Source organism: Passer domesticus, chromosome 2 (genome assembly GCF_036417665.1).
Source record: "Passer domesticus isolate bPasDom1 chromosome 2, bPasDom1.hap1, whole genome shotgun sequence".
NCBI lineage: Eukaryota > Metazoa > Chordata > Aves > Passeriformes > Passeridae > Passer > Passer domesticus.
The window spans coordinates 88,221,215-88,248,145 of record NC_087475.1 but is presented as its reverse complement, the minus strand read 5'-3'; the positions used below and the strand labels follow the sequence as shown (position 1 = coordinate 88,248,145).

The 26,931-nt window shown below is 39.9% G+C and overlaps 2 protein-coding genes and 1 long non-coding RNA gene across 7 annotated transcripts in view; 1 reads left to right on the top strand and 2 right to left on the bottom strand.

Moving 5' to 3' along the window:
- TULP3 (TUB like protein 3) overlaps nucleotides 1-21,533 on the bottom strand; it is a 32,565-nt gene extending 11,032 nt beyond the window's left edge. The window contains exons 1-5 of one of the 4 annotated variants that reach the window (XM_064409901.1): nucleotides 10,734-21,125; nucleotides 9,986-10,116; nucleotides 8,048-8,099; nucleotides 3,107-3,269; nucleotides 994-1,170 (exon numbers count right to left, since the gene is read on the bottom strand). In XM_064409901.1, the coding sequence (XP_064265971.1) occupies nucleotides 994-1,170; nucleotides 3,107-3,269; nucleotides 8,048-8,080 (373 nt within the window). In that variant the 5' untranslated portion in view covers nucleotides 8,081-8,099; nucleotides 9,986-10,116; nucleotides 10,734-21,125. Of the gene's footprint in view, nucleotides 1-993; nucleotides 1,171-3,106; nucleotides 3,270-8,047; nucleotides 8,100-9,985; nucleotides 10,117-10,733; nucleotides 21,126-21,256 lie in introns of those variants that run through there. The other 3 variants (XM_064409900.1, XM_064409899.1, XM_064409898.1) reach the window with 3 other exon arrangements.
- Nucleotides 1,082-8,604, top strand: LOC135294529 (uncharacterized). Its single transcript, XR_010356605.1, has 3 exons — nucleotides 1,082-2,141; nucleotides 2,770-2,912; nucleotides 8,534-8,604. It is a non-coding gene; the product is annotated as an uncharacterized LOC135294529 (long non-coding RNA).
- Nucleotides 21,534-21,614: 81 nt separating the features above from the next.
- Nucleotides 21,615-26,917, bottom strand: RHNO1 (RAD9-HUS1-RAD1 interacting nuclear orphan 1). 2 transcript variants are annotated; one of them, XM_064409885.1, is made up of 3 exons: nucleotides 26,628-26,917; nucleotides 24,563-24,831; nucleotides 21,615-22,406 (listed from the first exon to the last, which is right to left on the bottom strand). In XM_064409885.1, exons 2-3 carry the CDS (start codon nucleotides 24,728-24,730, stop codon nucleotides 21,756-21,758), a joined length of 819 nt encoding a protein of 272 aa, XP_064265955.1. In that variant the 5' UTR covers nucleotides 24,731-24,831; nucleotides 26,628-26,917; the 3' UTR covers nucleotides 21,615-21,755. The 2 variants fall into 2 exon arrangements, with proteins under 2 accessions (XP_064265955.1, XP_064265954.1); XM_064409884.1 differs by having other exon boundaries at nucleotides 26,705-26,917.
- Nucleotides 26,918-26,931: the final 14 nt, after the last annotated feature.

Here is a 26,931-nt window from a genome sequence, read left to right as displayed (position 1 = left end):
ACATATATTATAACAATGCTCTGACATGGCACTGCAAAGGGGCACTGCTGGAAGTCTCAGATAAAACAGAAAAATCCAGTCTTAACAACCTGTCAGTAAACTTCCCAAGGGACGTTTGGGAAGAGGAAAGGCGTTCACCCTGGTACTCCAGCCAATTTCAAAATTCACTGTTTATATTCTACCTCCACTAATTTCCCCAGAAGTTACTGGATATTCTCTCCTCTTTCCTTTTCTGACTCTTGTGTAATGTTGCTATCTGTAGGTAAGCAGCTGTGCCATCTGAAAACTGGATGACAATACCTCTGAATGTGATAGACCTCAATACCTGAAGTGTACTGGAAACATTCTGGGAGACAAGCTCTGTAAAATAAAAACAAGCTGTATACTAAATTAAACACTAGCCATTATTTTACTGCAAAGTGCTTAGGCTGCATGCAACAAAAAAAGGTTTCCTGTAGTACTGGCAGCAACTTAAGATACTTGGCAGAGAGAGCTTGACACTCCACTAGGAAATTACTCAATGGGATATAACTATCGAACATATAACTTGAAAACCGCTGACTGTGTCAGCCTCTGACTCAGAAAAAAACACCTTTCGTGTTAGTCTCCTAAAGAGTTAAATGGCATTTACTGAAGGGTCCTGCTGTTGTGAAAATATTTAAGCACCTTATCAAGATAAAACATATCTGGAATAAAAACACCCCAAACTTTACCAAAATGTGGTATAGCATTTTGTCAGCAATTTCCTTGGAAAGATCAGAAATTATACAATACATTGAGAAACACTTAAAATATAACTGGTATGGTTCAAATAATATCAGGAAAAGGAACTGCAGCACTGCACTTCCACACGCTGTAGAATCTAGTAGCTCTTTTAAAAGTGATATCCCACAGACATTTCTTTAATGATTCCTCATTTTTTAATGCCACTGAAATAAAGTTATAAAAGTAGAAGAGCCCCAAAAAAGACATTTACCCATTATTAATTCTTACCTCGTTTCTGTAATATTTCTTGCAGATCTGGCTTGCTTGCTGTGTCTGTTACAGCCGCTCCATCATTTTCCTTATCTGCACTGTCTTCTGGTTTGGTAGATCCAACAGAGAGAGTTTGGAGCTTGGTCCCCAAATCCTGTACTTCTGATTTCAGGAAAGCAGCTGGTCCATCAATGCCTGCAGGCCAAAATGAAAAAAAATTCCAAAGTCTATTTTTTTATGGCCAAAGATACATCCCAGGATGGCGGCTCTTTTCATCTTCCCTTCCTCTAGCATCTCTTTAAAGTACTGAAATATACTTGTTCAATTTTTTTCAGAAGGCTTGGGAGGAGCCAGGTCTGACTCTGGTACAGACTGCCTATTACTTTAAACATATCAGTTATCAGTTTCTCCCCATTTAAATATAGTGATTTTATTTACCTTTTTACAAGGGCTTAAGCAATTACAACAAGTTGTATTTGTCATGCACATTGATAGTTTTTAATTTATTTACTGACACCTCCCTTATTTTCTTTCCATTCTTGTTGTTTGCTCCTATGCCAGTGAGTACTCTACAGTGAACACCAAAAATCAACTTGATAAAAGTATCCACAGCCACAGACAGAAAAAAACCCTCTATCTGTTAGAATGAAATTTCCATGTTTAAACCATACAACACAGCTGTGTACCACACTTCCCAATTGGTGGAAGCATCTTGATGTCAGGGTATGGCATAACACGTAATATGTAGCACACAATGCCTAAGTGTAGTTCCAGCTTTGGATCTCTTGTTTTCCTTCTTAAAACTGTACTTCTTTATCTAGGCATTGTATTTCTGACATGCTTACTGCTGTTATCACTTCTTACCAGGACTTGCTTGCACTGAGGAAGCCTCAGAACTATGAAAGGTAGTGAATGAGCAGTTTTGTTTTCATTTGAGCTATACTGAAGACTTCTACCTTAAAAGTTATACCTATCTCTCATTCTCTTATTGACTTGAAAGGGCCTTTTAATAGAAGCTTTCTTATACCTTATTTTAAACACATAAATGCTACCATAAACATCACCACTTTCCTTCCCATCCTATGATCCTGAAAGGTATCTGGAGAACAAGAAAAATATTCAAGACAGAAGGGATAACATAGTTCCAACTGCGATCTTCAAACCAGGTAACACCCCTTGTTTGGAGGTTTAAAATTCTACTGTGCATGTTAATTTGCTATCAATACAAGGCTTGTATCACAACACCCTGCAATAGCACACATTTCAAAGCCTTAGAATGTTTCCCATTACTTTCTTAAAAGGCTGATGGGATCCTGGCTCTCATAAACAACTTCCTGACACTTCCACTAGAATGTAAGGATTTCATTGCTGCTCTTTTTATCTCCTTGTGACATGGGAGGCTTAAGGCTCTCACTATTGCATTTCTTTTCACTCCTAAAATAATGGTCACTATTTTTATGCAATGTTTTGAGGCCACCAAGTTATTGCATTTGGCCCTGATAGCCATGACTTTGTGGACCACTATAACCTGTAACATTTCAGTTGTCTGAATGAAGCCCACAAAAAACAACAGATGACATAAAAACCATCAAGAGCCTAACACAGTGTTCACAACACTTTTTGTTTGCTTTTTCCACTTTATCATTCAGTCATATGCAATCTTGAGGTGGCGTATGCCTTGACACCATAAGGAAACACCATACAAGCAGTCACATATATTCAGTGAAATAAATATATTTCACTATTATTATAGTGAAATAATTCAGCAACTGAATTATTTTCTTTATCTCACAGCTTTAGAAGATTTTTTTACTTTGGATTTGTATGTCCTCACCTTTATAGAAGTTGCCAGCCCATTTCTACAGTTCTTCTAGCCTAACCCAAGGGAGACATTACTCAAGGGCATGTGAAGATTTACAGCTATCACAAAAATCAAGGTGAGGTTCTTGCTTGCTTTTACAGTTTAGTATTGCTCAACCATACTGTAATACAATTCAACTTTTGTATATAGAAAAGTATGTATTCAATCTTATCACTTGATCCCTACCACAGCAATGTAAGCAGCCATCTGTGACATAATGCATGCACTGGGATTTTGAAGAACCCTGTTGCAATCAGGTTGATTATTTACCATGTAAAACAACATCACTGTAGACAGGGGTAGGAGTTTCTACTAAAGGAGTCTGCTCCTCGCACCCTTTGGGCTTTGACCTGCGTGGCTTGGCCTCAGGATTTGGCTGCACCATCAATGGATCGAGACGTTTCTTCCTCTGCTTCTTCTCTAGAAGGGCTCTCTGTGGAATAAAGAAAAACAGGAAACAGATGAGTAACCACATCTAGAGAGGCAGAATCCATGCCTCAGCCACTGGCGATGACATGTCTCTGATCAGAATGTCAAATAAACCTGAAATATTCTTGCAAGCTCTTACAAAAATCCCACACACAGATACCATCATGGTTTTGGAGTGAGATACTGACTTTGATTCTCCACGAGAGGTTGACATGGAGACCTCCTTATTTTCTGACCCCTCTTGAGACTACCAGTTAAATCCTTTCACCCAGTCTTAATTGCAGCAATCCTTAACACAAATAGATAGTTTCAGCAGTCATCCATAATCCAGTATGAAAGTCAGGAGTTGGAAAGGAAAAGGTTTTTATTTCAAAAGCGATCACCTTATCAGGAAAACTTAAAGCAAATAGTTCCTAGAAAGCAATGATGAGAGATAGAGACTTAAGGTGGGGAGATAAATAAATAAATAACAGTAATTAAAATATAAATGACCCACTAAAAAGAAATTTTGTCTACCTTGCAAAATTTTTCCATATAATTCAGGATTGAAAGGAAAGACTGTTATGTCCAAATGCTAAAAATGAAAACATTATTTCTCCAAAACACATATACATTTGATACTTAAGATTTCCTATTCAACAAGAACAGAAACAACTTCTAGACTTAAATCAAGGCAAAAAGGGACATGTTGCCATTTTAGACAGACCTGCTTAGTCCTTAAAAACAAATGCGATGTATGAAGAAGGAAAAATAATATTCTAATATTCTGCACCATTATGCAAATAATGTGCAACCTTCTTATAATAGATGCAGTTTATCCATGGCTGTCTCTTAGGTACCTGAACACTCCTGAAAATTGTTTTTGATGACAGAAACCATTTCTCCATCAAATTATTTTTAGTCTCAATGCACTATCAGATAAACAATTCATCAGTACCAACAATACAGTTCACTTGAGACACAGACATTTTTGGAGCCCTTTTCTCTCCCGTTATTCTTTTTCTCTTGTTGTTTTTTCCCTCTGCTATTAGCCTTTTTATCTCAGCTGAGATTAGTTTCTCAGGCAACCTGCCCCTGAGGAATTCCAACATAACTCAGCCCTTGATTCTTCTGTCTGTTTTTTTTTCACTTATGTAAAAGAAAAAAACAACAAAAAACAAAACCCCAACCACCCACAACCCAAACAAAAGCAAATATACAAAACCTCAAATACAACAAACAAACAAAAACAAATACCTTGAAACAAAATTACTTTTTGAATTTAAACTCAGAATCACCCTTTGAAGACTGGACTGCAGTACAGTAGTGTTTTCTACTGCAGAATTATTTACAAAGATTATCCTGCAGAGCAAAATTTACATAGAATTCCATCGAGATTATCACACTTGTCTAGAATAAGAAAAGAAAAATAAGCAGTAAAGTCAAATTCTTAGAAATTGCTAATTACAGATGTGTTTTCTAGGAAGGTAGTCAGACCTTTCAGAAGAATTTACATTGGTTTGTGTTGCTTGTTCCTTTTTTATATTAAAGCTGAGGAAAAATAAAAAAAAAAAGTCATGATAATTTATAATTCTCCAAAGGAGAAAGGAACATTATACTCAGAATAAGGATTTGAGAAGAATTGTTATCAAGGCTTCTCTACCTGACAAATAGGCAAAAAAAAAAAAAAAACAAAAAAAACCACAAAGCTCAAAAAAAAAAACATAGCAAAACAGACACAACCTAAAGGCAGTAAGAAAGTAAGAAAAAATACAGCTACTACTAGAATGCAAAACTGAATTTGGGATCAACACAGGATATAGTAATTTCAAGAGTTATTTAGTGGATTATTCTATTAGATAAGCTTTTTTTAAACATTTCACTGCTCACCAGTCTAAATTCTAATTATTCTTCTTACACACTGTGTTACATCAAAGGGTTTCTTGGACTCACCAATCCAATAGGATCAGCTTATATTAAAACAGTTTACTGCTGGTAGATGTGAGTGATCTTCCTTTTTTGCAAGAACCACAGGATAAACAAAAGTGACAAAACTTGATAGTAAGTTAATTTTTTAAAAGATGCTTCTGTTTACCACTTTGCATACTGAGATGGAAAAATATGTGCAAATCCACTGTCAGGACAGAAAAGGACAGTAGTTCATTTTCTCTCCATACGGTGGCAGAGCAGCCTGCCCTTCACTAACCCGTATTCCCGGCTGTATTCCACTACGGAAGTAGAAAAAGGAAACGGGTATTTTGTTTCTTTTTGTCTACTAATTAGCCTTTTCCTTCAGCTCTGTGTTGCAGTAAAAACTCATATAATATCACTACATAAAATGTAGATAGCTCATGAACAGGACACCAGAACACACAACCCATTAAATAAATAACAAATACTAATTATCATTATTTGCTTGGCATTTGGTGCACTCCATGAATTAAATACATCCAGAAACACCTTAGAAAACCATAACATCACAATATAGGATGACTAGAGGATCACAAACCACCAGCTCCGGTTCAAATGAGCTTCCAAGAAGTCACATGAGAATATCTAGTGTACTGTTAAGACAACTAGTTTAGTATTCTCTTTCTCCAGCTGTGATGGCAGGAAGCTGATATGCAGAAAAGTTCCAACCACTCCAGCCTTGAAGGTGCAATCCTGTGTTACTTATTGGTTGGTACAGTCCTAACCCCAGCACACCATACAGGATGGATCCTAGCTAGGGAACATCCTCTCCTCTTCCAGCTGCCCCTTAGCTCAAGCTGGGGCAGCGGTGACAATGGCAGGGTTGGTGGCATCAGTGAAACTCCATGTCAAGAACAATGCACCACACCAGGTGCATGCAGAAACATGCCAGGCTTCGTGCTGCCGCTGCACAGGGAGATGGCAGCATTGCACTCGGAGCTGCAGATGCCTAAGAAGACTCAAAAATCATCTACTAATGAGGAAATAAGTACCGCCTGAGCAACCGCATGCTCTTGCCTCAAGGAAAAGGCAGTATCCAGGAGAAAAAAGCATCCTGGCAGGCCCACAGATAGAACTTGATGTCATGCACTGTTTTAAATAATATTTTACTGCAATTACAGGGTTTCCAAACCCATCATAAAGACGGATGGACAGGCATGTCTCTGCTATGGCTTATTCCAGATTTTCTGTAAAACCAGAGATTCTATAAATGATCCTGCTGGATTAAAACATTTTGCATTTTTTAAACTCCAATTCCTATAATTGTTTATGACAATTAATCAAGCAAGGCATCAGATACAACCAGCAGTAAGTCCATCATATTTGGTAGTGATTTCCTATTGACCTTTGTTTCTTCAGAAGGTATGGTACTATTCATGGAAAAGTAGACTTCAAAATTAATATCCAAAACCTAATTTTAAAATCCTAAATTAGAGATTGTTAGCACTTCTCAATAAATCTCATTTGTGAAGGGCAAGGAGTTAAAATATATTCAGTGAAATTTTCTAGCTGTTTCTTTTGCAGATGATTGCAATCCCAACCAAATCCAAGAAAGATGGAAACAAATTTGCAAAAGGAAACAAATTATTTAAACTAGCCTCTTCATGGTGCAACTGACAGCTCCTCTGAGGGAATTCCACCCAGCCCAGCAGGTTTTTTTGGAGGAATAGCCATGCATCCCCATGGCAAGGCCTGACACTATGCAAATCACAGTACCCAGCATTAGGAGACAGTGATTATTATTAGCTTATGACCCAAGACCAGTTCTAAACCAGACCCTGAGGTTCATCACCAAGCAGCAGACCACCCTTAATTTTGGAACTTCTTATCAAAAGGCATTTGACACTAAATGCTCTTTTATAGCTTATTTGAATTAATTCTATGTTTAAATAAATTGTTTGTTTTTAAACAAGTGTCACTTGATAGTCTACAGATAAAGGACCATTGTAGCTTCCAAAAATATGACCAAAGATGAATTTGACCTCTTGACTCTGAAGTGTTTTAGATAAATGCCCATATAGACCCGATAATGTTGGTAATAAATTCAGTGCCTGAAGTCAAAGCCTAGCAAACTCAGACTACAAATAATAACCAGGTTCTGGTAAAGAGGATTATTACCCACTGCAACAGTTCCCTGAAGACTGTTGTGTCTGGACTTAAAAGATCCTAGCTGAGAAAATGCCTTCCTAAAACCCATACTTTAATTTGAACAAGATGAGTTTATTTCAAGACAGTGATCTGCGGTCCATGTGAAATGGCCAGCTAGAGAATCATGAGTCTCACATTGTCTAATCTATTTACAAGCATTTGAAATTTCACACAGAAAGAATATTAAGGATGGATACTTCATTGCTTTGAAGAATATGGTAATGTAAGCATCCAGCAAACAGTACTTCAGAAACTGATACCTATAGCCTGATAATTGACCCATGCCTGGCTGTAAATATTTTCATTGTAGGAAACAAAAAAAGGTCAGAACAGGCTGGAAATCCTTCTCAACAGCAGTGTTAAAGAGATCATTCTATAGGTCAGCAAAACCATTCCTCTGATGCCTAAAACGGATAATTCCCTGCAGTCTTCCCATCTTTTGATTTATTCCTGCTCTCTAGTGACTCAATCCCAATGAAATAAGAGAAAATATGAAAAATAAATTTGTCAAACACACCAAATCTACAAGCCATGGCAAGGTTGACTTGAACTAACAAAAACAATGAAAATCTTTGAAGTTCATTAAACCAACCATTTTTAGCACTTCACTGCCATTTCTCAAGTCTTTAGAGGGCTGTTTGATTTTCTGTACTTTTTTTTACCAGTTTCAGCACTACCATTTACCTGATTCTGCAGTTTCAGCTGTCGTAGTTTCATGCTTTCATCCTCAAAGATGCTGGAAAAGCAAAATAAACAATTAATTATTGCTATTAAACAGTTCGCATTACAAGAATATAAGATATTTTCAGACAACAGCTTCATCATCAAGACTTAAAAATGAGTGTTAGACATTACTTCCATCTCACATGAAGACCAAGACACGAGATATTAAAAATAAAACATCATATTCTGTCATAAATAAGACTGAACTCTGGTTTAGTCCCCTTACTAAAACTTTCTGGAAAGACTTTGAAAGCACAAAAGACTTCGTCACTGGTAGATGGATTACAAAGTTCTGCTGAGGTGGGGCTAAAAGACAGTTTACACCTGAAGGCTTAACACAGTTCAGATCAATTCAGTAAAGTCCCTGCTCCTTCATAGGATACCTGATTTCAAATGAATTCAGTGTTGTCTTGGAGTCAAATCTACATCATTTTCTCTTCCTGACAGATGTTCAATTAACTACAGTTAATACCTGAGAGAATCTGTGTTTGCAACACCTGACATTAACTCCTAAAGGTAAAAAAAAAAATTATTTCCCTATTTCAGTATTTTATAGATAACTTTCATAAGAACTCTGATTTTTTTGTTCCAAGTTGTGTTCCATAGAGACTTCCCATTTCCTTTTGTATGATAGTAAATTATTCCATAAAATGCAATTTAGAGCAGTTAACCCCACAAAGGGGAAATATTCATTGACTATTAGGCACATACTCTGCTGACCACAGTTGTGCTCTTTCCTTCTACACGGTTTTGACAAAGACCTCTCTGGAAGTAAGAAAGAATCAGGAAGAAGGTACTTAATGTGGGAAACAGACAAACATTATATATTTTATTAATAGCATGCAGAAAAGCAGGGCAAGCCACAATTTCAACTTAAACAGGAAATTCTCTGTCTGGTCTAGGTATCCATAAATGTCCAATGATGTGAAGTCACAAGCTGGCAGCTAGTGCTGAATATAACCCTAACAAGGAAAACCAGAGATAGACAGAGAGAGCAGAGCTGGGGTTTCTGCAAAATACATGCCATGGAAATTGGATTACAGCACAGAGAGCTAAGGAGAGAAGAAAAGCCTGAGTCCCCTTAACCCCTAACAGACCCACATTTGACTCAACTTCAGGCAAGCAGATGATAAATCAAAGGTCTTTAAAGACAAACTACCCCAGTAAACACAGATTCTGCTCTGGAAGGTTGAAATATGCAGAAAAAGAGTTCTGTATACACATATCATATATAACAACTTGTACACTCTAAAGTTGATACTGACTTCCCAACAAGTAGTACTTTAAAGCAAGTTAAGACTGCCATTGCTTTTTTACTCCACAGTTTTCCTTATTTCTGTACTTTTTTTCCTATGAATTTGAAGTATCACACAACAGTTCTAAGACCTTGAAAACATACTGTTTCTAAAAACTGATGTTACTCCTCACATGGACCTGTAATACACAGTGTCTTGGATTCTAAAGGAATGGAGGGCCTGGAAAAATTGGTGTTTTTCTTGAATAGGGATGAAGAGCTGTGTATCCCCAAAGCAACAGTTGCAATAATACAGTCATCTTCTCTTGAAAATGGCCACAAGAAAGAAAGAAAAAACCACTTAAGAAAGAAACAAGCAGAAGCACATCTACTGAGTGCAGCACAATATACAACAGTTGTCACACGAAACTTCAGCCTAAAAGGTGACATACTTATTAGTTATAGCATAGGTGATGGAACAGGCCATCTTTAGCAAAGTCTGAAAAACAACTGAAAGTTCCACTTAAAATATTAATGACAAAAAAATCCCACACACACAAAAGGGAGAGGGAAGAGTCCTTTTCTTCTCATACACCTCCTGACTTAAGAACTTGATGACATTTGTTAACTGCAGTTGAGAGTTTGTTATAAAGCAATCTACATACCTGAGATCAACAGCAGACTTACAGACATGTTCTGATGGACACAAAGGTGTCCTGTGTAGATATAAGCTGCTATCTGCGGTTTTGTTGCTTTTCCTAGCAGAAAATGTATCCCCAAGCAACTTGAGTCTCTTCTTTAAAAAAACAGAAGAAATAAACACTACCACTTTAGGAAATAAGTTCACAAGATTTCCTTTCTACCTGGAAAATGACAAAGTGCTGAAATAGCAGGACTTGCCTTGTGGAAATCTTCAGTGAAAATTATTTACATGATATGTTAAATTATTTTCTACTAAGACTGAAATAAAGTTACATTATGTAACAGGAACATAACACAGAATACACAGTGCCTCAACTCTGGCCACTTAACTGATACTTCAGCACAAAGATTCTAACAGGTCACAGACCCTGATAAAGGAAAAAGATTGCAAAGTGTTTTCTTACAATTTACTTTAAAACACAGACCAAAATTGCCGAGTTGCAGGCGAAACAAAATAAAAGCAAGCATCAATGCTTGCCATTTTTAAGTGCAAGGTTTCACACAAACAGTAAAAAAAACGTCATGACAATGTAGCACTATAAATACTAGCTTAAAGACACCCCTTTCACAATATTTTTTTTTACTGCTTCTGCAACTTTTGTTCTAGAACTCAACATTATGAAAACATAATAACCAGTCAAAAAAGATATTCCCACACTTCAAACCTTTTTCTACCCCCGAAAGCAGCGTTGGTGTTATTACAAACTTTACCAGGAAAACGCTGTGCCAGAGTCATTCCCACAGCTCACCACTAAGGAATGTAAGTGGTGTGCTAATCCAGCTGCAGGCTCCAAACAGGAATCCTCCTTCAGCTGGACTGACAACACACATCAGTGCTCATCAGACATGCCCACACCAAACAACTGTGCCCTTTGCTTTGCTGCTTGAAGGGTCTATGTGCAATAAGAAAAAGTAAATATCCATCAGGAACAGGAAAAATAAGCAGAATTTCCATAGCTACAACATCACAGTTAAAAACAGGGGGAAAAAATCACGACCACCAAACCAGTTGCCCATTTACGCTTGATAAATAAGAAATGAAAATTTTCAAGCAGTCTGTATCAATGTCCTCCTCCCAACCACTGCAGCACAGCAGCCTACATGCGATCCTGCCCACAGACACAACTGCAACATTTACCAGAATCCACCTGCAATCCTACTGAAGCTGCATGACAGGTAACAGACATGTGCCACAGAGAAAGGAGAGATTACCCAGAACAGAACATACAAGGAAAGACTAATGATAGTGCTGGATACAGAATAAAAATGAGAGTGAGGAAGCACCTTAAATAATATTTAATAAAGCATGGAAGAAGATAGCAAGATGAAAAGGGGTTCACAGATCTGGCACAAATTTACATGGAACAAAAAGTTTTATTTTTAACTGGTAGCATCTCAAATTCCAACTGAAATCAGAATCAGCCTGGTTTTCATTTCATAATCAGAAATTAAAGTGTTGCAATAGGAACATGCAACAAATTTATTATAAATATATTTGGTCTTTCCTAACCATTTTCAGAATAGCAAACAACCACAATAAAGATGTAACCCACAAATTATTTAACAGATATTTATATATGTAACAGAAGCTTCCTTTTTGTGTGGTTTATTTTCCTTTCTGTAAAAAAAGGCACACTACATCTATTGGCAGCTCTTTCAGAATGGACATATTTTTCAATATCAATTAAATGCTGGCATTACAAACTGTGGATAAGCAGAGGTAACACTCTTATTTTCATTGCAGCTTGTCTTTGTTTCTGAGTATGCTGTACTTGGGAAAAAAACAAAGACACACACAACTAAAATACTTATGTTGTAAGCACTTGCCAATAACTACCACTGAATCAGCCAAACAAATTCACAGTATAATCCAACTCTGAGAACAATGGAAAAACCCTGATATTAAAGCAGAATGTAGAAAATAAAAGCAATCCACCAGCCCAAAAATGTTCTTCCATTCTGTCCAAGGTCCACACAAGAGAAAGGACTGAAGAATTGAAGAGTGTTCAGCAGAAACCTGAACAAATTGACCAAGGATTGGAAAGTGCACCTCTTAGCAAGATTTCAATGCATCCTACAGTTCATTCAAGAGAAACTCAGTACACTCCATTGGATTCCATGGATTTGAGGGTACACAAGACAAAATCCAGACATAAATAACTGAAGCTAAACAAATTCAGATTGCAAATATTTTTTTATTTAACATTGTGACTAATTAACCATCAGATAACTCATGGAGCTAAGGATTTTCAACAGAAAACAACAGATTTTAATCAAGCTTCAATATTTTTATGTTAGAAGTTGCTGTTGTAGACTAAGGCTGTGGTTTACCTCTTATTTCAGGTGTGGTTATCCCGGTTGGGAGAGCTAAGCATTCTTCTTTCAAGTTATTTCAATTAAATCCCCTTTATATACTGACTGTTGAAATTAAAAGGAGGCAAAAAGAAAAAAAAAAGTTTGTCTTTATCATGGATCATGAACCAGTTTTGAAAGGAATTGACTGGCCGCTGTGAATGAGAGGCAATAAGCAGAGAAAGTAAGAAAAGCAACACGAAAGAGCACCCTATAGAGACAAAATGTTCCACGTGACTGAGAATTTACTGGAAAGACAGATTTGAAATATGTTAAACAAAGGAAAACACCATGATAGTTTTCCCTGCATTCAATAAAATGTACATTCCTTATATTCCACTAAAGAAATACTATACTCAGTTTCTCCTCCTAAACAAACAGCAGCAAAGACTTGCAGGTTTAAAGTCTTCCCAGTGAGCTAAATCTATCCTGCAATTCAAGTAGTTAAAGGTTTGGTAAAGAAAAAGTGGCTGCCTCTTTTAGGAGGAAGGTCAAACTAGCTGACAGAAGCAAACCCCACTCAAACCTTAAATGAAAATCTGACCCAAGAGAAGGAAAGACAGCTTGTTTGGCTTTGAACTGTCCTAAGCATCTTTACAGTACGTATCAGCAGTGTACATGCACTCAGTTATTGGTGAGAGAAACTGAGGAATTACTACCTATTTGTGCACAGCTCTAGGGAAGGTACTAAAATTTCAGATAGTCCATAGTTTGGCAGAGAGATTCAGGCAAAGTGTCCAGCAGAAACTTCCAGATAATTTTAAAGTAAAATGGATCTTGAGTTTACCGTGCCTTGTTACAAAAAAGCTTGATATTTTTGTATCAGTCTGTCACAGAAATTCTTTCAATAAACACAATCTTTGGATACCAGTAGGAATATGAATCTATATATTAATAATCAAGATCCTTAAATTTTCAGTTGTTTCCATTGCTCTACTCCTTTTAAAGGAGCTCCAAGGCACAATAACACCATTTTGGTCCACAAATCTTCCCACTTTCCCAATATCTTGTGCTCCATTTCTCACTCTACACAGGACTGCTTCCATCAAGAGTCTTACAAAGCTCATGTAATTTCTTCTTCCTTTGCAGGACAGTTGATTAACGTGGTAGCTGCAGTTATATCTCTGAGCAATACTCCCAGAATTTAAAAAACAGGGGATGAGAAGAATTTGGCTTGTGGCCCACATCTTCATCCACTGGATTTTATTTTTAGCTGTAGAAATCCAAGTAAAAGCAACTTCAGTAAGAAATGTTGAGTCTGCTGGTGTGAAAGTGTTTTGACTCTTAACCCTCCAATAAACTTTTCTGTGGATTATTCTCATCTGAACTACAGCTATGAAATAAAACAGAAGCTGCAGAAAAAAACATTAGTTGAAGAAGGATTCTTATCTTCCAAAAGATAGATTCCAAACAAAAATCACAATACTGTCTCTGGAAACTGGTTGAGGAACAAAATTTATCTGTAATGCACCTTCCAATCCACAAAAGGGTGGAGTTCTGACACAGCTGTAATTGCACATTTTTAGGAAAATGCATAGCATACCACCCATAAGAGTGACTTTTCTTCCCCAAGGCAGAAAAGTGGGTTTTTATGGCAAACACAGGATATTCTTTCCTTCATAATTAATAAGCAGTAAGTCTTCCAAAGTAAACTGATCTGCTGGAAGTCAGCCATAAAATCCCACACCTATTTCTAAGTGACACTGCTGAAGTTGCATTAGCATTTCATTAAATTATTTTTAAGCAGGTGATACTTCAATAAAGGCAAGTTTTAGTGCATCTGCCTTTTTTACAGAAATAAGTAAAATCAGTTTGAGCTTTGATCCCTCTGCACCTCAAAAGCACTAATGCCAATAGAATACTGTTTAGAGAAAGTGTTCACAAAATTTGTTTGAGAAGTTTTTCACCTAGAATATATTATGAGAACAATGGCATGGAAAGAATGAACACCTAATTTTGGAAGCAATTCTGAATGAATGAATAAACAACTGTGTTGGATTTGCTTTAGTATAGAAACTATGCCCCCACATAATGCAGATTGAGTAAGATTTATCTCAGAATATTTGAAAGTAAGTATAAAATGGACCAATAAGAACAATAAACTCAGCTCCAGACCAGTGTGGATTAAGGGAGCAATTAGAGACAAGCATAAGATCTGCATGTCCTACTTAGTGTCAAAATATACCTGAAACCACTACATATTCCTGCCAATAACTTGTACCAACTATCTGAACAACTGACAACTCAAAGAAGATCCTACAGAAACCAAACAGCAAGCTAGTAATTTAAAACTTCTGCTTCTACCTACCTGCAGGCTTAAAAATGGAATTTTAATGTGAAATTATCAGGTGTTTTTCTTTAAAGCCACACAGATCAGAAGCATGTCAAAAATACCGAAATCAAAACACCCACCATCTGCCCTTCTATGCTAACCACCCTCTTCCAAGAAAAAAACCCCAAACAACCAAACCTGAAAAGGCTGGTGCTCTGAAGAATATATGTATATTCTTTGCATGTATCTAAATGCATATGGATACGTTTCACCTCTATTGTGGCAAAACAGCTGCCCCGACAACTCATAGCAACAGGAATACTGTGCTGAAAAAGGGAATTCAAGCCAAAACTAATCTGAGGAGTACATGCTACAAATATTATTTGCTATAAAATATTAACAGGTTAATAATTATTTTTGTTGGCTAAACCCACAGAAGGAGTGAATTTTATGCAAGCCTATCCTTGCAGCACTAAATTTTCCGTACTTGCATCCATTTTGGGGGGACTGTTCACATGCCAAATGTAACTAGGTAAACAATGATGCAGTTTAGTACTGACTGACCACAGCCAAGACAATCGAAAAAAAAGGATTTATGAGTACAGGAGACACAAGCTTCTATTTTCTTTACAGTACTTGTTCCAGATTTTGTAAGGTAAAATGAAACTGTGCAGGCAAAGTAAAATGACCACTCAAAGATCACACCTGCCTTCAGTTTCAAAATGGCATCTGTGGAAGCACAAAATCCCAGTATAAAATTATCATCTCAGAATGATAATCTCAGTGGGATATTCTCTGCACTATTACACACCAACACAAACACACCCCCAATAAGGTAAAGTAACAGAATATTGAGAAATTAAAGGTCCATAGGAGAAAAGTTGAATTATGGTTAAACAAAGAATGAAGCATATGCCGTTTGTTGAGATTAATTTTTTCAGAAATTGATTAATATTGTTTTGGTGGACAAGTTTATCATGAGCCAGCAATTCACTCTCTCAAGGCAAAGCATCCTGGGCTGCATCAGGGAAAGCACTGCCAGCAGGCTGAGGGAGTGACACTACCCCTCTGCTGGTGAAGCCACACACGGGGTGCTGCACCCACTTCTGGGCCTCTGGGAGCAAGAAAGAGATGGACATACTGGAGCAAAACCAGCAAAGGGCCACAAAGGTGCTCAAGGGACCAGAGTATGTTCTACGTGAGGCGAGGCTGAGAGAACTGGGCCTGGAGAAGTGAAGACTCAGGAGGTAACTTATCCATGTGTATAAATACCTGATAGAAAGGTGTAAAGCAAATAAAGCCAGCAGTGCCTACTGACAGTACAAGAGGCAATATACACAAACTAAAACACATGAAATTCTACCCAACACCAAGAAAAAATTTTCCAGACAAAGCGGTCAAATATTGGAACAGGTTGCTCAGGAAGATTGTAGAGTCTCCGTCTTTGGAGATATTCAAAACCCAACTGGACATCATTCTGTGCAATATGCTCCAGCCAGGGTTAGGCAGCAGGGTTGCTCCAGATCATCTCAAGAAGCCCCTTTCAGCCTCTGTGATTCTGTCTGGTTGGGTTCTACAGGTAACAAGTATAGATCCCAAGTGTGAGAGCACAAACTAGACGACAATAAAAAATATAGGTTGTTGCAAGAAAATGCCACAGGAATAAAAGCATGATGAAAAGGTTACATACTGAGCTCAGAACTATTTTGGCTACTGTATTGCTTAGTGTTTTACACACCATTCAAAAAGTGCCTTATCAAGTACCAAAGATTAGCTCCTCTTACTTGGAACAAGGGAACAGAGCAAGGAAAACAAATCAGCACTCTCTGGACAGAAGCTAGTATGACTTCTATTTGGACTATAAAGCAGAGTGCAAACAAAAGCCTCTGCCATTCTCTGCTATACTAGGTTGGGAGAACAGAAAGGAGATTGTTTTCCTTAGCCACAATTCTCAAATAAATTCATTTCTGCAAACCTAAAGCAAAACCAGTATCTTCTCCTGGAAGGAAGGCCAAGAAAAGCCAGAAATCCACACAAGCCATTAACCAAAGCCATAATAATGCTGAGAGGGTGGCACAAAAAAACACAATCATATGAATATGCACATAAACTTATATTTTAAGTGTGTAGCCAAACAGGGGGTTTCAACTGGGTTTTTATTATAATTCTTTCAAGAAAAGGGAGACAAGGAACCTCCTGTTAGGCACATTCCTTCAAGAGTTCACAGCTCAGGACTCCATGATTCAGGACTTTTCAGCTCCTTACCACCACTGCAACTGCAGAGAACTATGCTTCAGGTTTATTCAGTTGAACCTAATGAAACTTAGGTTTCTGCTAAGGAAAAGAAAGAGAAATTTATTCCACAAGCAGAATTTCACCTTTCTATTTAATGTCCTCTCAACTACATGCTTCAAATCCCCGTGGTCATTTCACTTATAGAAACACCTCAGCCCAAGGAAAGCGGAAAGCAAGATCCCCAGGGGGTTGGAATTCTGTCTCCTGTGACCTTCTGTTTGTGAATTATTAAACCTTGCCTGTCACTTCTGCCGATGTTTTACCTCATTACAACAGGATGCCAGTGAAATGTAGAGCAGCCATTACTATCTCCTAGCAATAAAGGCAGCAGTTAAATAGCACGTGCTGTGCTTAACCCAGACCAGGTAACAAAATTCCCTGAAAATAAGTGCATCACACTTGACAAGATGAATTGTACTTGTGTAATAGTATTTCAAACTAAAAATAAGCAAAGGTACATTAAATTTTCTGAACTGACACTTTAGAACTGATTGTAGACATTTATTCCCTGTCCAGAATTTTTTTAACTTTAGAAAAATTGAAAGGCAAAGCCATTAAAGAGACAGGAAGAGCAAAATGTCATTTTGATCTCAAACTAGGTGACTTAGCAAGATATCACTGCTAGATTTTAGTTCTTGCCCTTTTTGCCTCAGATATCATATAAGAATGCAAAGTCAGAAAGGAATGTAGAAGCACCCAGGCTCCTAAAGCAAGAACACAGGCAGTTAAGAGTTCAAACATCCCACAGAGTGTGTTTTAAAGAGCACTAAGAGTTGGCGTAAATGTTCTTGCAGTAGTCTAAGGCGACATCTCCAGGCATATCAGCAAATCCACTTAGAACAGAATTCATCCCATGACCCAATTACAACACAGTTTTATTTTGGAGATCACTCAGCTGTGCCTCATCAACAAAACAAGAGTCTGGAGCTATCCCAGTGCAAGTCTGGTTGCAGAAAGCTTTCACACATACAAAGTCATAATTATGTTAAGTCAGCGCAATTTTCCCTCCTACAAATGCCACATCCTGATTTAAAAAAAAAAAAAAAAAGAAAACAAGCAGAAGAGAAAAGTAATGGCTCTCTATTGAAAAAATGGGTCACCAGTAACCTAAATTCTAGGCGATAAGAGATGGGAAAAGAGCTAACTAGAAACTAAAGAGATAATTCAAACAAGGTTCAACTTTAGGATACCTCTTTGCAATTGCTGTTACTAAGTGAATCTCAAATTGTATTCAGAAATTTTAGTCACATATTGTTCCCTTTTCTCTCTTGCCAGTGCTGTCTACATCAGAAGAAGTGAGGTGACTCCTTCATTCACATTAACAGCAGCAGAATCAAATTGCAAAAGGCTTTCTTTTCAGTTGAATCTGTACTCCAAGGAGTACTTATAAAATACTTCCAGATTTATCTCTCTTCAGACAGATTTCTTCATTATAATTTTTAGAGCTGAACAGGGTGAAGCAAACAGACCATTAAGCCAATTCTCGTTCATCCAAGGATAAGATTTACAGAATTGTAGTCCTGGAATTTAACAAACATTGCTTGTTAATTTTAAGAAGGTCACTGGTGGCTAAATAAAAATGCCCAAAGACTAACAGAGATGCTGAGAGGTTTTTAAAAGGAATTTTAAACTTACCCATCTTCTCTGGTTCACAAGTATAGCTAAAATAATTAGCAAAGTATTTTGTCTTTTTTCTCCTCAAAATCAAAATTATGTTACATTTATACAAAATACTCAAGCCGGGCAGGCACATTCCTGACAACCTCAACTACAATCAAGTTTTTAAAACGTGGAAAGGGCTTTTCGCCAGACAACAGTACCACTTTTGAAGTTTTCAACTTCTCTTAATCCATGGGCTCTTAATATATTGGAAATTGAGCTTATTGGCAACAGGCTGTTTTTCTTCATTAACTTTGGGAGACACTGAGGAAATATCCCAGAGTTCCAGAGTTCAGAAACTGAAAGCCACTAACTGATGCATGTCTGGACCCCAAGCAAGCATCCAAATGAGGGCAGGACCGCTGTAGCTGACATCCAGTTTTGTAGTCTCTGTAGACTCAGTCAAGATTTTTGCCCCTTGAAAATTCTGCTCCTCTTATATGATGACATCTGCAAGTCAGAAGCTGAAGCATATTTGGAATGCAGCATGTGGGAAGCTCTAAGTATTCCTGTACACTGCGTAGTTACTGTGCAAAAGGGCAAAGTCCATTGGTCTCTGAGATTCTAAAGCACATACATGCCATAAGAAACAAGTTTCCTTCACAATATTTCAAAAGCTTACAGTAAATTAGAATTACTTTTACCCGAGTGTTTCTACACTAATAATTTCATGGTAAGTCTCCAAATGGACTTTCCCAAATAAGACAGACAGTCTAGCACTTACCATAAAACAGCAATATCAAGCTTATAATTTTCTAAAGCATTAGGACAGTTGTGCCATGTTTACCTGAAAGCCAAACTTTAAAATGAAGCTGAGCAATTCCAGTTGCAGCCAGTTCCAGTGGAAGAAAGTCTAACACAACACAGTATTTGCAAGTAACAGCCTGTAGATGGCCCAAATCTAAGATCTCTGCTCTCTCTCCATCATCATGTATCCCACAGCACACTAACCAAACAATATGCATTAAATTTTTGACTGGTAATATTCTACTCTGTCCATCAGAAATTAAATACTTCCGATATCTTTATGTGTATTTTTCCCATTGTTCAATAGTAAAGGCATTCCACCCCTGGGAGAAAAAATGGCAAAAAAAAGAAAAAAAAAAAAGCTGCCAACCAGTTCTCAGGTACAGCTTTGTTAAGCTTTACGTGTAGGATCTTCATTGCCATGAAGTGCCAATTATTACGTATCACATTTACCTTTCCATAAGATCCACTGTGTGGACAACTGACAACTGACAATTATTTCACCAAACAAGAGTTCTAGTAACCAGATTAACAACTCCTGGATAATTTTACTATTTTTGTCTAAGAATACAGACATTTGTCTTCCTCAAATTTATTACAATGCTGATGAATGCTTCAGAAAAATTAACACCTCTAAAAATAACAAGCCTTACAGATCTATTTTAAACCTATGTACCTTTCTTTAGGTTTGTGTATTCTAGTTTTCTTACCTTAAGCATGGGGACTAAGAAGGCTAAAGAAATGGATGTTTCTTTAATAATGTTTATTTAATAAACTGGGATGGGAGGGAAGCAGCTATCCCATGACCTGCCATTATTGTTAGCCTGTTTCTGGGGGGCACCCAGCAAAGCACATGAGACAAGTTTCTCAGCAGAGAGAAACTATGCCAGTAGAACTGTTATCAGAAGAGCAGTGTTATTTCCTGTAGTGTCAACTTTGTCAAACTTAAACGTCTACTGTGCAGGGAAACTTACACATATCTGGACATCATTTCCTTAAAAATTGTTTCCAGAATTGCTAGATAACCCAAGGCCTTTCAAGTCTGCATGAAGAAGTAATCTAATGTTCCATAGCATATTTGGTGGATCCAAGCAATTACAGGACCCTTTGAAACTCTATTGTTGCTTTTCATCCTCCTTAATTACCAAATGCAACAACGTATGTAATAGAAAATACTGTTTCTCTTCTACACTGTGTTCATTATCATTTCACTACCCAAAGATTAGGTTTCTCACTTTACTTCTTCCTATCCAAACAGAGGCACAAAGATAGATTTTTCCTGGGTTTTTTTACAATCACACCAATTCTGCCAAAACCCATTTTCTCTGCTTGCCAGTACACTCACATTTAATTTCAAATCATTTTGATTTTGAGCTACTTAAGTGCCACAAGCATAAAGTCTTTCCAAAACCGCTTCTCCATAGTTCACAGCTCTTTTTCCTATTACATCAGTTGAGTTCGTTTCAGTTATTCCTCCTTTTTTCCTTGCAAAGGCACAACCAGAGTGATACTAAATACCCAGAGAGCTTCATTAGGAGGAGCAGAGGGGCTGAATAACACGGCGAAAACGCTTCACAGCAGCGCCCAGAAACCAAGCATGGACCGAGACACCAGGAAACCGGTTTAATCTAAAAGCATTCAGATGATGCACACCAACTTTGACGAACGAAGCACATAGAACACACCCGCACATAAAGCGGCGGCGCGGCTGCCGCCCGCCAGCGGGACGCAGATGTCACCGGGGCAGCGCCGACCCGCGTGGCCGCTGCCGTGCGGCTCCGCTTGCCCGGGCCCCGCTGCGGCCGCTCATCCCGGCACCGGGCGCTGCTGCCACGCGAGGCAGCCCCCGCCCAGGTCTGCTCGGCCCCGGGGACGCTGCCGCCCCAGCCCCAGCCGCAGCCCCGCTCACCTGTGGGCGGCGGGACCGCCGGATCCCCCCGCTCCGTCCATCGCGGCCCCGCCGTTGCTATGGGCCTCCGCCCGCCGCTGCCCTTAGCAACGGCGCGCGGCACTGAGGCGCGTCGCCATTGGCCGCGGCCGCGAGCACGCCGCCCGCCGATTGGCCGCGGTGCCGCGCACGCGCGGCGGAACGCAAGGGCCACACCCGTCCCTCGGTGCGGGAGCCGCCCGCCGCCTCCGCCGGGAGCGGGCAACAGTCCCGGCGGGAACCGCGCGGGGCACAAAGCTCTGCCAGACACACTTCCCCACGGAAGACCGCCCCAAAAGACCCCACCCCACCCCCCCCCCCCGTCGCCAGGACCCTCCCCCGCGCCCGCCTCGGCGCTTCTCGGCGGCTCTGCCCGGCGTTGTAGAGGGCCTGGCTGAATCACGTCCCCTGCTGAGCCCCGAAGCGCCAGCCTCTTGTTCGGGCGTGTCCCTGCACGCAGCGAGTGGCGGCTCCCTCCGGGTCAGGTGTGGGCCTGCCTTCTCGGGAGCTCCATGTCTGCCTTCACCAGGATGTCCGCGGCGCTCAGCTTGCCCTGCTGCCGCAGGTGCTTCATTATGTGCGGCCGCCGTCTCCAGGTGACCTTGAGGCCGTACTCGTGCTCCGGAGTGTCTGTAACCAGTACTGCTGCCGCCTCCCCTCTCCCACAGGGATCAATACCCAATGGCAGCTCTGCTTCTGGATGCCAGGCATGAGTGCTTTGTGACAGAGTGTTGCAGCATTCCCCATTCCTTGGGGAAGGAACATGTGCAGCCTCTGCATCCGATGGATTAGGGACTTCTTGCTCCACAGGCTGGGGAGCAAGCTCTCCACAGTCCTCTGGACTCTGCACGTGGATGTTGGAGTTTGCTGCTGTCCCTTTCTTAGGCTGGTTGGGAGAGCATTGTGCGTTCTTTCTCAAGCAATTTGGATCATCCAGCGGAGGGACTGCATGTCCTTCTGGATTCTCAAAAGTTAAAGGAGGAAATCTGCAGGCTACAGCTCCTCGACAAGCTCCTCCTGCATGAAATGAACTGTGGTTGGCATCCTGATTATAGGGCTTGTGAGGATCAGGACGCTTCTTCTGGCAGGCTTTCAACACCACTGGCTTAGTTGTGTCAAATTGTGGGCACACCTGAAGGGAAAGACATAATAAGATAAGAAACCCAACCCTTTCCTACAGACAATTCTACTTCCCCACCTTTATTCAATGTGTTCATTGAGTAATTTGCAGCAAAGCAAATGAGTCATTAAGAAAGCTGCTATACATGAGATACCTCTGAATTTCAACACCATGTTCTGCCACTTTTCTCTGGAAAGTCATTGGGGTGCAAGTGAGCTGCTTTCTGGCAACTCACAAAGAACTCAAGATTTGGGTTTTAAAGGAAATTTAAGTGGTGTCTACACATGTAACCCGTGCAGATTTAAGGAAGTTCAGAATGGATCATTTTTCTGTGTCTTAGCATAACTCAAATAGATTCAAAGAACTAAATCCTCAGCCTCCCCAGAGAAGTAGAGGCTGACCTGGGACAGCAACACAAAATGATTGAAGAATGCCCATTTAGCTCAGTCCCCTTAGATAGGCTAATATGGTGTTCAAAATCTTCCCCTAAATATCTTTGTTTCAAAACATAGTTAATTTTTGTATTGTGGAGTAACAGATCACCCAAAATCCACTTCTACAGTCAGCTTCCTGTAGAAAAGATGGTCCAAGCTCAACAGTCTGTATTTCTTTGAATGATTCTGGACTCATACTCAAACCCTGGAAATCCTTTTATTACCATGTTCTTTGTCTCCCTGGTTGTCAACAAAAGAGTCTGACTCTGTTTCAGATTCCAGTTTTGTTTTCCCAAGAGCACACTAAACTGAGTTCTTGCTACAGTAACTAGAGGTCTCCTTCAGCATTCCTAAGTTACTATACAGTTCCTCAAAACACTGAGTACAATTTAACTAAGGATAGTGATTGTCTGATGTACAGCTGAACTGTTTGAATCCAAAGACATTGTGCAGGAAAAGAGAAATGATTCTGTAATAATTGTATACCAGCACATACTTAACATAGTCCCTGATTTTAAAGATACGTCTTCCTGGCTTCAGAGAACATGTAGGGTAGGTTTTACCTATGCAGGAACCTAGTAGCGGAAAAGGTATGAAAAACTTGAATAATGCCAAAAAGAGAGGAGCAGAAAATCAGTTTCCATTTAAACAAGTTGACAGACACTCTGCAGAGGATGCCTCCAGAAGTTACAAACCTACCACAGTTTCCAAACTGAGAAATATTTAACAGTTTCAGTACTGATAGCTTCAAACAAATTTTAGAATACTTGTATTTTAGGAATCAAAGAACTACCAGAGTGGATGTTTCCACCTCTTCCAAGCAAAATGAATGCTTATTCACAGCAGTTATCTTACTTAGTGATTCACAAACTGTAGAGCTAACTATCTCAAGCAGACACAAAAAAAATTTTAAAGAGGAAAAAATTGAAGATGTTCTACTTCAAGGTTAAGGCATCACAAAAATACCTGCAGGTCAACAGGAACAAAGGAATGTTTCATGCAGGTCGGAAACCACACTTCCTGAGCTTGCTTTGTGAAGAGCAGAGGCAAGCAGCAATAATGTTTAAACAGAGCTCCCCTAGGTGATGACTACTGTTGCACAGGAACAGTCTGTCTTTGCTGCAGCTGTTTGCTTAAAAAAAAAAATCTTTACATTACACGATCTAAGGAGTATTTTAGGACATGGCAAACAGTCCCAAGAAAAGGAACCCATCAGAAAATTGGTATGGAGAGAAACTACTCAAAACAGAAATGGAAAAGAGGGCAAGTTAGAACAAATCATTCTGAAGTGAAAACCTATGTTCTCTATATTTAGCAGTGTCAGATTTAAACAATACACCCAGTACTTCAACACTGAACATTTAGAGTTCAGCAGTTATTTCAAACAGCAAGCCGATAAGAGAAATCTCCCCTAACACTTATTTCATGCAGGGTTTTTGGTTGCCAAGGAAAACAGTGTTTTCCTGATGGGAATAATTTTTCTCGAAGATATATATTCATTACTCAGTAAACATTGCACACAGTTTATGTCTTTAAGTAACCAAGACCTTAGTGCTTATTCTTAGAATGTAAAGCAACTCAAGCACTTATTTATGCTTTAGACTGATAGAGGGAATTCAGGTCTGGAGTAATAATTTTCCATATCCAAAAGAGATAAGCTTTTTGTTAAGACATACGGGAGAAACTTGAAAACTGTTGCTGTGGGATGCAGAAGGAAAGATAATTTGTACCAACCCAGGCAGCAGACGTGTTCAGGTCCACAGGTTTTGTAGGCACACGTCTGGGATTCTCAGCCAGATGCAGTGGAGCTTCATAACAGTGGATGGGTCCTGCCCGTGGCTTCTCAAGGAAAATCAGCTCTGCCTTCCTAGCCTTGTGGGTACACTTTTTCTTCGGAGGCATCAAAAGGTGTGGTAACACCACTTAGAAACCTCATGATGCTTGTTGGAGCCAGTTGAAGAAAGAAGGAAGCACCCCAAGGAGATGCTAAAGAGCTCTTGAATCTGTAGAAGGCAAATAAATGGATTTGAAGACAGACTTGTTTGGAAACTTCAGATACAGTTTTTAACAATAGTAGAACATTTATGCAACAGCACAGCGTACACATCTCAAGGCAAACTTTTTCCCAACAGTAGTTCTTGAACCTTTTGTCAATTTTCAGGTAGATTTAGAAATGCACTGCAGGAATGGGAGCAGATGACCATTGATCCAGCTATGTCAAATCAGCCATGAAAAGAAAAAAAAACAAACAAAAAAAAAAACCTGTCAGGACCCAGGACATCTCTGGATGCCCTGGGTGTCTCAAAGCTCTGGCAGAGGCTCGGAGACCCTGGCAGGAAGCCAAAGACACCTGAAAATTCAATCTTAATTCATAGAGCAAATTGCCAACCTTATATAAAGAATTACAGGCCACAAAAGTTTAAGTAGCATAGTAGTAGGAATCACAGGGTGAAGGAGAAAACTTTGGAGCAGTGTACAAGGGGGTTTTGTATGTTGTACAGGGGGGGTTTGAAATTCTGTACATGGGGGTCAGGAGTTCCAAGATGGAGGAATTTGGGCGTGCCCTGTCCTTCTTTCTTCTCCTTGGCATCCATGTTCAGGATGATGTTGGCATGTGTGGATTGGTTCATAGGGAAAGTGCACTTGCCAACAAGGGCTAAAAGTATTGGAAATTAAAGGTAAATATCTTATACGTAGTTTTCACTATAAAAGAGACAACCGCCCCGTGGGCGGGAGAGAGTGCCTTTGGCTGTCTTGCTGATCAGACCTCGGCTGGACAGACGGAAAAACTTTGTAGATAAGGAACAATAAACTCAACTGAAGACCAAAAGCGAGAGTCCAGATTACTTCTTTGAAAGTGTGGCCTGCCCAGAACCACCTTTTCCCGTGCTAGGGCAGAGACCACTGGCAGCTGACCCCGGCAAAAAACTATTTTATTTTTTTCAATTTAATCTTGTTTGTAATGCCAAGATATTGTAGGGCTAAGATAATCAGAACTCTTTCTCTTTCTGGTTGCTAACTACCTGTACATTTTAATTTCAAGAGACTTTAAATTTGTTTTTTTCTTTTTTACAAAACACAGTTGACATCTCCCTCCTATATTCTACAGATCTTGCATTATTTGTTTGTTTTGCCTAATGAATAAGTTTGAACTGAAGTAACATTGTATTTAATATTCTGTTGGAAAACATCACAGAACCAATTAGTTTGGAAGACCTCTGAGATCATCAAATCAACCCATAGCCACACACCACCATGGCAACTAGACCATGGCACTAAGTGCTACACCTTCAGGGACAGTGACTCCACCTCCCTGGGTAGCCCATTCCAATGTCTAATCACCTTTCCTGTGAAGAACTTCTTCCTAATGCCCAACTGAAGCCTCCCCTGGTGCAGCCTAGGACAATATTTCCTTGTTCCATCACTAGGTGCCTGGTAGGAAAGGCCAATCCCCACCTGGCCACAGCCTCCTTCCAGGCAGTTGTAGGGAGCAATAAGGGGCCCCTGAGCCTTCTTTTCTCCAGGCTGAGCACCCCCAGCTCCCTCTGCCACTCCTCATGGACTGGTGCTCCAGACCAGCTCTGCTGTCCTTCTCAGGGCCCACTCCAGCACTCAGTGTCCTTCCTGAAGTGAGGGGCCCGGAGCTGGACACACCGAGTGCCCCAGCAGTGCCGACTAGAGAGGAACGATCCCTGCCCCGGTCCTGCTGCCCCCACTACTGCTGACAGGGGCCAGGTGCTATTGGCCTTCCCGGCCACCTGGGAACACTGATGGCGCATGTTCACCCAACCTGACTTACCAGAGATCGGCACACACAAGGAAATTTGGCAACATTTCACGAGAAAGGCATGAGACTGCAACAGCCTGACTGCTTACCTAAGTGGCAGCGTGCTCAGGACGCCCCGCTAGCCCGCTGCAGCCGTGACATACACGTTAAACTGTAAAACGCCGTAGCTCTTCACCAGGAGTCAGCGCACAGCCGGCGGCCCGGGCGCTCGGCAGAGCTCCCAGCCGCCGGCAGCACGGCTGAAGGAAGCTGCCAGCACTGTCCCAGCGGGGCCGTCCCGGTACAAGGGCAGGCGGGACAATACGACCCCGACAGC

Excerpts from the sequence above, each read along its gene's own strand:
- RHNO1 (XM_064409885.1), bottom strand. The coding sequence starts at position 24,730 with ATGCCTCCGAAGAAAAAGTGTACCCACAAGGCTAGGAAGGCAGAGCTG. Across the intron at positions 22,407-24,562 it reads TGAACACGTCTGCTGCCTGG|GTGTGCCCACAATTTGACAC; the intron begins GTTGGTACAAAT and ends CTTTCCCTTCAG.